General features: G+C 49.4%; 1 protein-coding gene across 7 annotated transcripts in view; it reads left to right on the forward strand.

Moving 5' to 3' along the window:
• Positions 1-16,752, forward strand: part of zgc:162200 (uncharacterized protein LOC558638 homolog) — a 28,444-nt gene that overhangs the window by 744 nt on the left and 10,948 nt on the right. Inside the window, exons 1-8 of one of the 7 annotated variants that reach the window (XM_061218579.1) lie at positions 3,204-3,684; positions 4,382-4,443; positions 5,350-5,626; positions 8,222-8,434; positions 8,910-9,062; positions 12,811-13,257; positions 15,019-15,843; positions 16,543-16,728. In XM_061218579.1, the coding sequence (XP_061074563.1) occupies positions 5,417-5,626; positions 8,222-8,434; positions 8,910-9,062; positions 12,811-13,257; positions 15,019-15,843; positions 16,543-16,728 (2,034 nt within the window). In that variant the 5' untranslated portion in view covers positions 3,204-3,684; positions 4,382-4,443; positions 5,350-5,416. Of the gene's footprint in view, positions 1-101; positions 231-2,081; positions 2,496-3,203; positions 3,685-4,381; positions 4,483-5,349; positions 5,627-8,221; positions 8,435-8,909; positions 9,063-12,810; positions 13,258-15,018; positions 15,844-16,542; positions 16,729-16,752 lie in introns of those variants that run through there. The other 6 variants (XM_061218576.1, XM_061218573.1, XM_061218578.1 and 3 more) reach the window with 6 other exon arrangements.

Here is a 16,752-nt window from a genome sequence, read left to right on the forward strand (position 1 = left end):
ATGACATGTTTTTGAGATACTTAAACAGACCATAAGAAGACCCTTCCACTGTTGCAAAGTGATGTGAAACCCTGTAATGTTCAGTAATTCTGGTTTTACAGTGTCCCTTTTTCTGCAGAAGCCCCCTGCCCTTAACGGCCTCAGTACTACCTTTAAGGAGCCTCACCAAATGGGACGTGCAGCTGTTTAAAAGCATCTATCTCTTTGATCTGAATCCTCTTTGAACAAAGGTGTGACTTGTGTGATATTTGGCAAGTAGAAATCACCTTTTGCATTTGTGCTGTAATTACTGGAAAACTAGAGTTTTTTCCTTGGGCAGATAAAACTGAGGCAACAAGCAGCATTCTTCCCTACAATGTAGGTCTAGATGCCAAAAGAAGTATGCTCACTCCATTCAGCATGAAGCATGAAGTCATCAGAGACAGAAACATGTGATGGTCAGCTGGCCCATCTCTATAAACTCATATTCTTTTTACGGCTTCATATCCAGTTTCCTGGATATGAAGTTTCCTTTTTAGGAAGCTTTGTTGCTTGAATGTATTGTACTTATTGAGTGTTTGTGCCATTTTCTTATTGTGTATATCTGTGTAGTACAGGAAAACAAGTTTGTGTGTCAAGATACAATATTAATAATTTCATGTTTATTGCCCTTTTTATGACTTAGCTCTTACATTGTTCTTAACAAACAATATAGGCTATACTACACACGTATACCATAGAAACTGTAATATGAACACAGTGAGCTCATTGCTGTTGTTGTTGATACTGAACAGTCAAAACTATCCATAAATTATAAGAAGGCTACTGTAAAATGCTGGGTGTTTTGTTTTCTTCTTTTTTTGGGGGTCAGTTCCAGCTGAATGTGTCTTGTGGATCAGACTTTGCCTGAGCATTGTAAAGCCTAAAGGTAGTATTCTTCATTTAAAAACTTGATTTATTATGTGATGCACCGCAAGCATGAGTATGAATCATCATCCAGATACAATATTCAGACAAGAGTACAGAATAAAATACAAATGACAGAAGCAATGGAAAGAGTGAGGGCAGAAAGGGGAATTGTGAGGAAACAGAACAGGGCAGAGCTGGTATAGTGGGGAAAGAACAATGGGGATAAGACAGAGAAATCATTAATATGGATAGAAGGTTTTTGGCATTCATTCCAAAATTGTGCTAGTGAGAAGTTTTAGGAGTAACTGATGTGAAGGGGAACGAGATTCAGACGCCAGGGAAATCATGTAAACTGTAAAGAATGTGGGTTTAGGAATGGGAGGCTTTTTTAATAAATAAAGAAGAGATAATGTAGCATATTCAGTAGGTGACAGTAATGCACTAATATATATATTTTAACGACCTTTTCTTCCTTTTAAGAAGAAAAGGAATAAGAATCACAGGCCAGATTTAACCATGATGGTCGTACCGTTTCTAGTTTTCATGTCAGTTTTTTGTTACTTAATTAGCCTTAACATTTACACCATCTAGCTAACCTTTTATCTACTTTTCTTGATGAGCGGTTGAATGACAGCCAAAGACTTCTTGTGCCCCAACATGAAACGATTTACTATGGTCTAATCTACGGATCAGCCAGAGTTTGTGCATACAGCTATTTCGCTCATTTTGCCTGGGTAATTCGGAAACAGAAACCTGAATACACACCGGCCCTTCAGGAACGGAATTGCACACCCATGGTCGAGGCCAAACGGTTCAAAAGTTACTGGCAAAGTGTTTAGTGTTTGGCCTGTTGGTGACGCTAGAGGGATAGATGAACAGACCCGATAGATACGTTGGCCGGTTCTATATCAGTGTGCAATATTTAAAAAAGAAATCTTCCAAGTGGTTCTAGGGGCTGCCATAGACTCCCGTGGCAACCAGGAACTATTAATAGTGGGGGGGGAAATCGCATAATTACAAGAACTGTTTTCGCACCATTGCAGCTTGGCCCCTAATTGTAATGTGCCTATACATGCATTGGTGCTTGGTACCTAATTGGTTTAAACAATATTATGAAGCATAAGATCACAACACTGAATTCGTTGGGCTTGATGAAATTTCACACTAAAATTAACTCGTTTTCTAATATTTGTGTTGTCTGCGTGTTGTTCGGACGAGGACAGCTTTTCCACCGTCAACGCTGCGCATGCTACTTCCATTCGCTGATCCTGTGTTATATGGATGGTCTGGAACGTGTCTAGATGAATAGGGTGAGACACCCACTTTTTTTATAGATCGGAAAATATCGATCAAATATTTAACATTTGGACTATGTTTTAGGGCGCCACACTGCGAGTTCATTGTTTTTGTAAAAAGTGGATTTAGTGATAATAAACAGAGAATAGACCATTTGAACGGCGTGCCGTACGAATCTACACCACAGCATGACGCCCTGAACAGCCAGTGAAACGGGAAGGGGGAGCCGTCTCATCTCTCCCAAACCCTCTGACTTGTTCGGCGCGCACGGACTTTGAAAGCTTCAAGAGGAGTTCAGACCAAACACACTCGTAAGTTATACCAGAGCTGACTTTGTACACAATAACCGCCAACACCTTAATTGAAACAGATAGCCCATTGCAAACACCAAAAGCCCGTTAAAATCTAATATTTTGTGTAAAAAATTTAAAAAGGGACTAATTACAGCACTAGCTAATGTTAGTTAAGGTAATGATAGCTAGCTAACATTAGCTAAGAATTGTGTATGTCATTTTTTTAAGATGTCTCGTCATGGTTTTAATAATTTTTATGACAGGCAAGATAACAACAGTAAGTTACGACTGTCTTTGCTGATATTTGATACGAAATAAATATTTGCGAGCTCAGTTTATCAAGCTGGAGTTTGACAAGTTCACAATGATGAGTCAACGTTGTGGATAAGTTTGTAGATTCTGTAGCCAGCCGTCGCGAGCCAGCTAGCTAGCTAGCCATCTCGGCACCACCCGAAGTGTTCGCTAGCTAGACGATGGCTGGCTAAGTATGCTTTCCGTATTGCTAGAGCTATCCCTGTCTTTTCATAGCTAACATTAAACGTTCGGTCGACGATATTGTGTTGATATTGAGCGATATTACATTCGCCATAACGTTAGCTAACGTTAATTGTCCACTTAAGTAATTTGCTTTGGTGTTAATGCAGCTAGCTAGTTGGTTAGCTAAATAGAACAAAAAATCAGTTATTTTGTTAGGCTATATCGTGTATGTTTAGGTCTAAAATTCGCTGGAAACGCAAATTGAGCACAGTAACCCGATAACTTGTGAAGATTCGCGGCAAGGCTCTGTGTAGCTATCTCGGTGGGGGTAGTGCCAGACAGGAAGTCGTTTTAGGCTAGCTAGTTAGCTAGACTAACGTAAAGCTGAAAATATATCTTGTCAATTTCGCCCTTCTTGGGGCCATCTGACCAGATAGTTGCTTCACAAACAAGGCCACGAAGCATTTCACTCCAGAATTTGCTTGCTAGCTAACTTTGTAAAGTTAAAATTTGACAGCTAATTTAGCTGGCTCCCAAATACTAGTTAGTCGTCAAACAATCTGACAGAGGAATGGAATCACTCGTCTCTTCGTATTACGTCATCTAGCTTATTTTGTCAAACATGTGCATCTGTGAGCAATGCTAAAGCTTTAGCGTACGGTTACTGCGTATGATGTGTTTCCAGTGAAGTGAGCCAGCGATAGCTTACTAGCTAACAACTTTAACAAACGTAAGAAAACGGTTTCACTATTGCGTTTTTAGCTGGGTTTGTAATTGGGAGCCATTGCTGTCTGAAAGTTGCCAGAGTCCTTTGTTTAAACTGATATTTCGCGTACATAGCTAGTCAATTAAAACATTGGCAGGTTGCGTGAGACTGACTAGTTATCGTTACTGCATACTTAAATGTGAGTGTGTGTGTGTACTGTGTGGTTTTTTTGGACTTACTAATTCTGTAAAAACAGAAGTCAACCGTGCCATCCAACAGCTTGATAGTTAGACAGACTGATAATTTGGTTATTAATTATTTTCGCTTATCGATTCAAAGGAACTTGTTAAATGTGTACTTATAATAAACATTGCCATCTCAGGGTGATTTAAGCATGGATATCATCCAGTGATCAAACTTTATCTGGCAGGTTCCTGTAGGTTTGAATACACGTATTGTATGTAAGAGGAGCATTATAACAGCAGTCAGACTAGGATGCATTGGCAGTGCAGCTGTTGGGCAGACAATAGTGTTTAGCAGCCAGGGACACAGTTTAATAGAGGTGACATACCACATGGCCCCCTTCTTACCACTTGTGTATGGTGTTTCTGCCGGGGTTATGCATCACCCACGTGCAGGGATGGCTTGCCTGGTGCTCTAATCTTGTTTTGTTAGGAGACCTGTAATAGGCCTAAAGGCTTCTGTCATTTTGTCTCTGCAGTACTCTCTGAGCGAGCATGTGTCCTTACGGATGGCAAGGGGCAGACTGTCATCATCGCAAATGTCAGACTTCCTTTGTATCATCCAGAAGGTTTCTGCCAGGTTAAGGCCTGCATGTAATGCATTTTTCGCTGGTGTCAATGCCCAGTCCTTGTGTGCTTGTAATGCTTCCACTTGGGGCCGCCAGGTACGCATGACCATGCAAAGTACAGAGTCGCATTCTTCATTGTGAGTATGCAAACGTGCATTGTCTGAGAATATGTCGCGATTCTCGAGCAAATAAGTCGGTCGCCGTTAAACTGATCCTGCTCTGCCGTCTTCACAGAGAGTCCCCAAACGTGCGCCGGTTTAAGGATCGCTAATCGCATTATGACATGCCTCACGGCTTTAAACTTGGATTAGTATGTTTTTAAGCAGCGTTTCACTTTTTCAGCCCTGTTCGGTGTGCTTAACGAGCTGGGTTCACCTCATAACTTACTACAAACCGGCATTATTGCAGGGCAGAGGAGATGCGTTGATCACATCAGTCGTGCAGTATCACTGGTGTCTGGTGCTTAACACATTGACCATGCAGTGGAACAGTCTGCATCGATGGCCCCTGCTTAGTCTAATCAGTCTAATCAGTCACTTTGGATAAGATTAATGTAATGCCTGTGCTTCTTGTGATTCACTATTTATTTATTTATTTTATTGATCAGGGACAGTGCACATTAATCAACATTTCCTGTTTCCGCATCAATGTAAATGTGCCAGAGTTAGCTAATGAGCTCATTTTCATACACTTATACCCTAACATGCATGTCTTTGGACTGTGGGAGGAAACTGGAGTACCCAGAGGAAACCCACGCAGACACGGTGGAGAACATGCAAGCTCCACACAGAAATGCTCAAACCCAGGACCTTCTTGTTGCGCGGCGACAGTGGCGTCTGCAGTGGCAGGCAGTAACGGCTGTGCGTTCCTCTCTGCAGAGAGCCCATGCAGGGTGCCAGGCTGCTGGCAGAGTGACGGTGGCTGTGGGATCGGCGGTGGGGCAGCATGCTGGAGGACGGGGAGGCAGAGGGCGGGTCCCTGCAGGCGGAGGTGGAGAGGCTGAGCCTGGAGCTCCAGGAGGCCAACGAGGAGAAGCTGCAGGCGGCGCGCTACGGGCTGGCCGTGCTGGAGGAGAGCGCCTCTCTGAAGAGCAAGCACAGCCAGCTGGAGGAGGAGCATGAGGCGCTCAAACACGAGCTGCAGCAGCTCAGAGAGGTGAGGCTTCGCCCGCACTCCCTGCAGCTCCACACACCCTGCAGCTCCACACTCACACCCTGCAGCTCCACACTCACACCCTGCAGCTCCACACACACCCTGCAGCTCCACACTCACACCCTGTAGCTCCACACACCCTGCAGCTCCACATACACACACACTGCAGCTCCCCACACCCTGCAGGTCCACACACCCTGCAGGTCCACACACCCTGCAGGTCCACACACCCTGCAGGTCCACACACCCTGCAGCTCCACACACACCCTGCAGCTCCACACTCACACCCTGCAGCTCCACACACACCCTGCAGCTCCACACTCACACCCTGCAGCTCCACACTCACACCCTGCAGCTCCACACACCCTGCAGCTCCACACTCACACCCTGCAGCTCCACACACACACACCCTGCAGCTCCACACACACACACCCTGCAGCTCCACACACCTTGCAGCTCCACACACCCTGCAGCTCCACACTCACACCCTGCAGCTCCACACACCCTGCAGCTCCACACTCACACACTGCAGCTCCAGCCCCAGACACTGCCCACGCCACCCCCACCATGTAAATGGTGAATGGCTGGCATTTATATTATGCCTTTATCCAAAGCACTGTACAATTGATGCTTCTCATTCACCCATTCATACACACAGACTCACACACCAACGGTGATTGGCTGCATGCCAACCGCATTTAGAGGTTAGGTGTCTTCGACACAGCCCAGGCGATCGAACTGGCAACCCTCCGACTGCCAGACAACTGCTCTTACCGCCTGAGCCAATGTCCCACCCTGCCACATGCGCATTCTTTGCATTTGGTCCTGACACTGTCACTGCGAAGCCCAGTAAAAGGCTATTTGACTGTTCCGTGTTAAACCCCTGATACAGAGCTGCTGATAACTGTGCCGTGTTAAACCGCTAATACCAGAGCGTTGCAAACTGTCCCGTCTTAACATGCTAATGTTGCAAAGCTGCTCATGGTTCCGTGTTAAACTGCTAATATCGGAGACCTAATAACCGTTTCCTGCTAACCCACTTAAATCACCAGAACTGCTAATGGTCTTGCCCCCGAACATCAGAGCTCATGTGAAGCCGCTGCTATCAGAGTGCTGACAACTGTCCCATCTTAAACTATCAGAAAGCCGATGGTCTAACCGTAAACCTCTTTTCTCTGCTGTCCTATGTTAAAAGGCTAATATTGGAGCAGTGCTAGCTGTCTCACATGAACATGTAGTGTCACAAAGCTTCTAATTGCGCTGCGTTAAGCTGCTAATTCTGGAGAGTGAATGAATTTCCTGTGAACCTTCTCATGGAGCTGCTAATGGTTCCGTGTTAAACCGCTAATATTTGAGAGTCGCTAACTGTTCCCCATTAACCTCCTGATGTCAGATAGCTACTAAATACTTCTGACACTAAACCGCTAACATTGCAGATGTTACCTACCCTGTGTTAAATGGCTAGCTGCTAACAGTTGCTAACTGTTCTGCATGAACCCTCCAATATCCCAAAGCTGCTAATGTGTGTGTGTGAGAGTGTGTGAGAGTGTGTGAGAGTGTGTGAGAGTGTGTGAGAGTGTGTGAGAGTGTGTGAGAGAGAGTGTGTGAGAGAGTGTGAGAGAGTGTGAGAGAGTGTGAGAGAGTGTGAGAGAGTGTGAGAGAGTGTGAGAGAGTGTGTGAGAGTGTGTGAGAGTGTGTGAGAGTGTGAGAGTGTGAGAGTGTGTGAGAGTGTGTGAGAGTGTGTGAGAGTGTGTGAGAGTGTGTGAGAGTGTGTGAGAGTGTGTGAGAGTGTGAGAGAGTGTGAGAGAGTGTGAGAGAGTGTGAGAGAGTGTGAGAGAGTGTGAGAGAGTGTGAGAGAGTGTGAGAGAGTGTGTGAGAGTGTGTGAGAGTGTGTGAGAGTGTGTGAGTGTTATGTAATGGCTAATATCGGAGGGCTAATAACCGCTTCCTGTAAAGCCACTTTAACACGGAACCATTAGCAGTTCTGGGATATAAGTGCTAATATTGCAGAGGCTGTAACTCTTCCGCGTTATGCCACTAATGTCAAAGAACTGTAAACTGCACTGTATTCTGTTCTGGAATGCAGCTGCATTAAATCAGCGTGCTGGCACGGAGGCTTAAATATTGTTCCATGTACACAAGCAAAGAACACAAACACAAACGCAATTACGCCTGCCACATGTACCACCAGCGATTAACCTACTGTACTGTGCAACTGCAAACGTTTCATGGCCCAATAGGCCCAATTCTATTGCGTCCAAATTCATACACTCAATTGTACCATAATTTCTTCATATAGCCCTCATTTGCTTCAACCTTTTGCTACACCACCCAATTAGCTTATGATATGGGCCACGCAGGTAAAATAATGAGTGAAATCAGGTGGTGTAGCGCACGGTTGTAGCGAATGCCTACAGACCTTGCGGCCCGCAGGACGTGGAGGTGAATAGCGCTGACCTAAAGGTCCCTGGCGCTGGTGTGCGATACACCCTGGAGCACACGAGCGAGATTCAGCAGGAGCTGTGTGCGATCGGTGGAGCTGAAGGCTTTGCTGTGGGCTCGAGTTGCGGTTGTGTAGTAGTCTGGTCTTCGCCCCAGGCCCTGGCGGACTCGCTGAGCAGTCAGAAGCGGGCGGCGGCGGACGGGGAGAGCCGGGAGGAGAGCCTGCTGCAGGAGACGGCCAGTAAGGAGGCCGCCATGGCGCAGCGCGTGGACGTCCTGCAGGGGGAGCTGCGGCAGGCCAGAGTCACGCTGGGCAACGCCCAGGCTGAGAGCGACAGGCTGGGAGCCCTGTCCACACACCTCCGCAAGGTACTGCACACAAACACCGGCTCATACACATACGCACATACACACACACACACACACATACGCACACATACACACACACACACACACATATATACACATATACACATACACACACACACACACACACACACGTACACATATACACATACACACACACACACATACACATACACACGTACACATATACACATACAAACACACACACACACATACGCATATACGCACACACACACATAGGCACATACGCACACACACATACGCATATACGCACATACACACACACACACATACACACACACACACACATACGCACACACACATACACACACACACACATACACACACACACATACGCATATACGCACACACACACACACACACACACACACACACACACACACACACACACGGGAGGATAGCTGTGCTCCCCTGAGAGCAGGAGTGTGATGCGTAGCTGTGCTCCTCTCTGTTCCAGGAGTGTGAGGGGCTGGAGCTGGAGAAGGCGCAGCTCCGGGAGGAGATGAAGGAGTACAAGGTGCGGGAGCTCCAGCAGCTCCAGGACAACGGAGAACTGGAGGAGGAGAACATCTCCCTGCAGAAACAGGTCTCCATGCTGAAGGAGAACCAGGTCAGAGCCTCCCCCTCACAAACCCCCCAAACCTCCCACCACATGCCCAAAATCCCTGGTCTCTCTCTCCACTAAAACTCCTGTAAAACACCTCGCTCGCATGTAAAATAAAATGTACAAAATTTAAATATAGGAAATATTTGTACAATCAAAAGTAAGTTAAACTGAACAGACAGAACAAAAAGTGAAATGTGCAATGGAGGTAAAAAAATGGGGGAAAAATGAAACGCCTGACTCTCCTGTGAAGTGCCACTCTTATAACATTTGCCTGGGGACTGGAAATGGCCGTTAGCCTTCAGTGTTCATCTGTGCTTCATGGTTCCTCCTTTTACTGTGCCGCTCCCACAGTCCTCCCTGTGCTTGTGTGTTCGGGTGTGTGCTGAGGGCTGCTGCGTGCATGCGTGCCTGCCCCTCACACTGAGCAGTGAAAGCCTGTGTGTGGCTGCGTGCGCTCCTATTGTCTGCATCTGTATGTGCATTGTGTTTAGCGCATACATTGCGTTCAGTGTGTGCATTGTGTTTCCAGAGCACCACCCACACAATACTTACTGTAGCAGTGTGTATTGTTTTCACTTAATCGCTTAAGCTGCAGAGTGTCACATGACCTTACGACCTTGGTTGATATTTGAACCATACCCGCAGTATGCAGGTTTAACTCCAGTCCTGGTGGGCCTCACCATGCAGGTTTAACTCCAGTCCTGGAGGGCCTCCGCATGCAGGTTTAACTCCAGCCCTGGGGAGGCTCACTATGCAGGTTTAACTCCAGTCATTGTGGGCCTTGGCATGCAGGTTTAAATCCAGTCCTGGGCGGCCTCAGCATGCAGGTTTAACTCCAGTCCTGGTGAGGCTCACTATGCCTGTTGAACTCCAGTCCTGGTGGGCCTCACTATGCAGGTTTAACTCCAGTCCTTGTGGGCCTTGGCATGCAGGTATAACTCCAGTCCTGGTGAGGCTCACTATGCAGGTTGAACTCCAGTCCTGGTGGGCCTCACTATCCAGGTTTAACTCCAGTCCTTGTGGGCCTTGGCATGCAGGTTTAACTCTAGTCCTGGTGGGCCTCAGCATGCAGGTTTAACTCCAGTCCTGGTGAGGCTCACTATGCAGGTTTAAATCCAGTCCTGGTGGGCCTCAGCATGCAGGTTTAACTCCAGTCCTCCAGTCCAGTATGCAGCCCCACGGCCTGTTTCAGTCAGAGGCAGGTGGGGTAAGGGCAGGGTCTCTCTGGCTGGGCCAGGGACGGGATTCAATGGAGGGTAATCGACGTACCACATGCTAGCTAGCAGGAGTGGTGTCTTGTTGATGTTACCAAGCCTTGCGTTTAACCTGCATCATCTGCAAACCCACAGTTTTCCTTCCCTCCCCTCTCCCATCCTCTCAGTTGATCTGACCTCTAATAAAGCTCATTCTAAAAATTATTGACCTTTTACCTGTGAAATGTATTGGTATTTTTCTTTATCCAGTTTCTGCTCACGCGGGCCATTTGGTTCGACTGTTTCTTTAAACGGCTAAATGAAAACAGTCCTGATGATACAGGCACTCCAGGCCCCGTCTGGTGATCGGGCCACATTCCTGTAGCGCATACAGATATGTGTGCAAACGCTTGCGTTACATATTGGCCAGCGGTTACAATGGAAGGAGACATTGAAAGCGTTTCAGCCTCATTTGTTGGGTTTGGGCTGGATTCTGCCCGACCTGCGGACAGTGCCGGCCCTTGTAAGCGCCTGTCCGCCCCGTTAAGGGGCTGAAACATTGTCGGTGTCTCATGATTGTGTTTTCTCAGCGAAATCGACCGGGCACAAGCGGCTTTTTGTTTCGCCGCAATCCCAGGCATTCGGCAACAATGGCACTCAAGGGGCGAAAAGACAATGGACAATTGGAGAAGATTTTGTTTACCCGGATCACGCGTCGGCTAAATTCGGGACTTAGCAGGCCAGGCCAGGACTGTGCCTGCCTCCCACGGCTAATTAGATAAAGCCTCACATGTCTGGAATAGTGAAGCGGTGACTTAATCGGAGCTGCGCTTGGTCACACGCTCCCCGTGAGCAGGGAGGAGTGGCGGAGCTGCAGGTTTTTTAAACGTGGAAGAAAACTGTCGCAGGCCCTTCAAAACATACCCCATCGTTACCATGGTAAATGTTCTATGACCCGCCTGATAAAGTAGGCATTTTGTTGCATGCGAGTCTTGCATTCGTTGTGTGTCCGTGCGTGCGTGCGTGCTTTTGGAATGGCACTGTAGAAACGCGAAATCACTGCTCACTAAGTTAGGTCATCTCTCGGAAGCATAACAGCGGCACTCTTTTATAACTTCACATTATTCTTTTGCACCTAGTAACCTGCTCTAAATTATGCTTGTGGAACAGCTTGCTTTTCCTGTGTCCTTTTGTTTTCTTTGTTGAAAATGTGTCATGCTTGAAGTGCACTTTAGTAAGCTCATATCCTTGGGCAGTTTGTGTACTCCTTTCTATCTCCTGCCCTCTGTTCTTCTTCTCCATCTCATTGTTAGGAATACAGCAAGGAGCAGTTGTGTGTAATACTGGTTATGGCTCATGTTATTGTGGGTAATAATATGATGTAAGTTGTGGCTAACGTTGTTTTGGTAGTAAGACAGGCAGGCCATAGCTGTTGTTGTGGATGTGATATGGGTTATGGTTATTATTATGATAAGGATTATAGCTAAGTTAACATTATTATGGTTGTGATATGGGCTGTGGCTGACATTGGTACAAGTGGAATGTAGGTCAGCATGGCTGACATTGTTATGGGTGTCTACAGAATATTTCAAGAATGGTGCTCAGGCCACCCACAAAAATGCCTTCACATAACAATGGTTATGAACCAGAAATCATTTAGGCCAGTGATGAAAGTAATCTTACATTTTATTTTTTCTCAACAGATAAACCTAATAAGAAGGGCTATGAAAGATAAATATGTTTATGAAAATACACTCCAAAATAAAATATTATTTTGGGTGCAAAAGAATAATATGACTCCATACATTTTTGGTGCGTCCACAAATGCATTATTATAAGCTGTAGTTAACTGGCCGTAATTTATAGCTAAAGAAAATTTGCCACAATAGCACTAAGTCATCAGGCAGGAACTCTGTGTTTTGAATTTTAGTTCTGCACAAAAAAAAACCTTTTTGCATTTGTTAAAGCGGACTGTATTGTTTGGTTTGTTGTGTGTGCCAAACTGAAAGTCCGGGACTGAAGCAAAGATTCATTTTTTCCAGCCTTGACAAAGTAAGCTGTGATACTTTTCTGACTAGTAGACTTGCTGCTTCTGCGGTTTAACGGAAACCACGTCTCTCCCCTGACTGTGAATAGGTAGAGCAGTAACAACATGCAGGTGACGCTGGCTACTTTCATTACACAGTAGTGCAAGTGTGGGAACAGCATAGCCACCTCCGTCACATTGTTTGGGGAGGACCCTGGGTGTGATATGGGTTGTCACTGATAATGTTACGGATGGGATATAGGTTAAGGCTGACATTGTTATGGTTGTGATATGGGCTTATGGCTAACATTGCAACGGGTGTGATATGGGCTTATGGCTAACATTGCAACGGGTGTGATATGGGTTTATGGCTAACATTGCAACGGGTGTGATATGGGTTTATGGCTAACATTGCAACGGGTGTGATATGGGTTTATGGCTAACATTGCAACGGGTGTGATACGGGTTTATGGCTAACATTGGGACGGGTGTGATTTAGCTTACGGCTAACAATGCCATGGGTTTGCTGCAGGTGGAGTTTGAAGCGGTGAAGTTGGAGCTGACCCATAAGGAGGAGGAGCTGGAGGTTCTGCGGGCGCACCTGGAGGAGGCGGGGCGGCTGAGGGAGATCGCGGAGCGGCAGCTGGAGGAGGCGCTGGAGGCGCTGAAGGAGGAGCGGGAGCAGAAGAACAGCCTGCGGCGGGAGCTCTCCGCCCTGGCCGCCGCTCCCTTCGGCTCGGCCGCACACCTGCAGCTGCACCTGGAGCAGCTGGAGGAGAGCCAGGACGAGGGCCAGGGCGAGGACCAGGACAGCGGCTACAACCCCGGCCTGGCCTCCCGCTCCAACGGCCACCTGCGCTTCTCCACGCCCCGGAGCAGCGACATCTTCCTGCGCCCCCCCGCCCCCAGCCTGGTCTCTGACCTGCTCAGCGAGCTACACCTGTCCGACAGCCAGAAGCTCCAACAGCAGCTCCTGCAGGTACCTGCGCCCTCAACCCTATGTCCTGTGCCCTAAGCCCTACACCCTGTGCCCTCAGCCCTACACCCTGTGCCCTAAGCCCTACACCCTACACCCTGTGCCCTACACCCTGTGCCCTCAGCCCTACACCCTGTGCCCTAAGCCCTACACCCTGTGCCCTAAGCCCTACACCCTGTGCCCTAAGCCCTACACCCTGTGCCCTAAGCCCTACACCCTGTGCCCTAAGCCCTACACCCTGTGCCCTAAGCCCTACACCCTGTGCCCTAAGCCCTACACCCTGTGCCCTCAGCCCTACACCCTGTGCCCTCAGCCCTACACCCTGCGCCCTCAGCCCTACACCCTGTGCCCTAAGCCCTACACCCTGTGCCCTAAGCCCTACACCCTGTGCCCTAAGCCCTACACCCTGTGCCCTAAGCCCTACACCCTGTGCCCTCAGCCCTACACCCTGTGCCCTAAGCCCTACACCCTGCGCCCTCAGCCCTACACCCAGTGCCCTCAGCCTTATGCCCTCAGCCCTGAGCCCTACACCCTGTGCCCTACACCCTACACCCTACACCCTACACCCTAAGCCCTACACCCTAAGCCCTACACCCTACACCCTAAGCCCTACACCCTACACCCTACACCCTGTGCCCACAGCCCTGTGCCCTACGCCCTGTGCCCACAGCCCTGTGCCCTACGCCCTGTGCCCTACGCCCTGTGCCCACAGCCCTGTGCCCACAGCCCTGTGCCCTAAGCCCTGTTCCCTACGCCCTACACCCTATGCCCTAAGCCCTGCGCCCTACACCCTGTGCCCTACGCCCTACACCCTGAGCCCAAACCCCTAACCCTGAGCTATAGGCCCTTAGCCTTAACCATCACCCTCCAGCGACAGCTCCTGCCGTAGCCTATGAACTATGCTGGTCCCTGGTGCTCGCCATGCTTGTTTACAGCTGTAGGGCTTTTTCCACTCTGTGCGTAATTTAATACTGCTGCTGTGAAGCTTATAACGGGCAGCTGCCCTCTCCCAGGCTGCTGGTTTGAGCAGTATCCTAGCTGCATACACTAAACTTGCGTGAGTCACAACAGTGCTTGGTCTGCTGGCTCAGTATTTATGGGTTTCTCTTCCTGTGGAGTTCAGTGAAGCATCACAGACGACCAAAGCGACTTCCTGTTTCTCTGGTACCCGACACCACATCCTGTGTAAAATACCATACCTTGCCGTTTTCCTCTCAGTAAAATACAATGATGTTTCTACTGGCATGAGAACAGAACAGGACAGGGAAGTATGACACAGCTGTGCAGCCTGATGAAGGCTGCATCAGTGCTTTAACTCAAAGCATAAAGTCATGTTTTGTTAATCCTGTTGGCAGAGCATCTTCCATTGTAGCTACAGTAGACTGATTTTTACTGAAGTTTGTTTGGCTAGAATTCATAAAATGTACAATTTGTAATGTAGTACATTTTATATAATTTGTGGTAATATATTGACCTAATTGCTAGACTGTAATAGATTTTAGCCTGGTAAATATGTAAGTAGGTAGAGCTAAGTACCTAAGCTAGCTGGGCCTCAAAATTCACACAAATGTCCCATTTCTAGTGTGTCTGTTTTACATTCTCCAGTGTATATTGCTATATAATGTTATTATAATATTTAGAGTGTGCAAAATAAATTATATTCCAAGTGTGTTCCAATGTGCATTGATCTACTGGCATTTAAAGCGTGTGTTGCTCTGATGTGTAATGCATGGCATTATATTGAGAGTGTGCGTGGTCCTCCAGGCGGAGATGGATAAGGCGGCACTGGGCTCCACGGTGCAGGAGCTGCAGATGCAGCTGCTGGTCGCCAAGGAGACGCAGGCGGAGCAGGAGGCCAGGCTGAAGAAGATGGCGCTGCAGGTGGATGGCCTTCAGGGCCAGCGCGGGGCGCAGGGCGCCGGCGACCAGCAGGGGGCGCTGGAGAACGGCCACGACTACGAGCTGGACGTGAACGGGGCGGAGGTCCTGGAGAGCCGCATGCGGGCGGCCAGCGAGGAGGTGCAGAGCCTGCGGGAGGAGCTGCTGGAGGTGGGCCAGCGCTACTCCGCGCTGGATGGCCGGTACCGGCAGGAGAAGGAGCGCTGGAGGGGCGAGGCGCTGGAGCTGGCTGAGAAGATCCGCGCCTGCATCAAGGCCAGCCGCCAGGACCAGGACCGCATCGGCCAGCTGGAGAAGGAGATCGGGGCCACGCGCAAGGTGGCCATCGACTCGGAGGGCCACCTGAGCGTGGCCCAGGAGGAGCTGCTGGCCTTCTCCGAGGAGCTGGCCAACCTGTACCACCACATCTGCGTCTGCAATAACCTGACGCCCAGCCGCGTCACGCTGGACTTCTACAGGCAGACGGCGCGGGCGGGGCCGGGCGGGCGGGGCCCTCCCCCGCGCAGGCGCTGCTCCGGGGACCTGCTGGGGAAGAGGCTCTCCACGGACACGGACAGCAGCGGCAGCAGCGAGTCGCCCATCAGCACCGCCGCGGGCAGCTGCCCCAGCTCCCCCACCCTGGACTTCAGGGACCCGACCAACGTGCGCAACCTGGTGGCCGTCATCCGCAGCCAGATGAAGCACCTGCAGGTATGTGGCCCCCCTGCCCCACATAGACGTGGTGTGTCTGCCCCCCTTGGCCCTAAGTAATGGTAAATGATAAATGCCTGCATTTATGTAGCTCCTTTACCCAAAGCTCTTTACAATTGATGCTTCTCATTCACCCATTCACGCACACACACTCACACACCAAAGGTGATTGGCTGCCTCGCAAACCAGCTCATCAGGGGCATTTTGGGGTTAGGCGTCAGGACGACCCAGGGATGGGATTGAACCGGCAACCCTCCGACTGCTCTTACCTCCTGAGCCTATGTGGCCCCCTACCCCTCTTGCCCCTTTCTGCCCCCTTAAGTAATGGTAAATGATAAATGTCTGCATTTATGTAGCTCCTTTACCCAAAGCGCTGTACAATTCATGCTTCTCATTCACCCATCCACACACACATTCACACACCAACGGTGATGGGCTGCCATGCAAACCAGCTCATCCGGAGCATTTGGGGGTTAGGTATCTCGCTCGGGGACACACCCAGGGCGGGATGGAACAGGCAGCCCTCCGCCTGCTCTCCCCTCCTGAGCGTATGTGGCCCCCTACCCCTCGTTCGGGGACACACCCAGGGCGGGATGGAACAGGCGGCCCTCCGCCTGCTCTCCCCTCCTGAGCGTGTGTGGCGTACGGAGCGTGCTCAGTGCGAGCGCAGTCTGCCTAACCCGGGCCCGTGTGACGCAGGGGGCAGTGGACCTGTGTCGGCAGAGGGGCTCTCTGCCCGGGCCGTCGGGGAGAGGCCTGGGCACGGCCGAGGCAGACCGTGACGCCGAGGCGCTCCTGGAGGAGGTGCTGAAGCTCAAGTCCCTGCTGAGCACCAAGAGGGAGCAGATCGCCACGCTCCGCACCGTGCTGAAGGCCAACAAGCAGGTACCTGCCCGAAAATGCCCCCGT

Source organism: Conger conger, chromosome 14, assembly GCF_963514075.1.
Source record: "Conger conger chromosome 14, fConCon1.1, whole genome shotgun sequence".
NCBI lineage: Eukaryota > Metazoa > Chordata > Actinopteri > Anguilliformes > Congridae > Conger > Conger conger.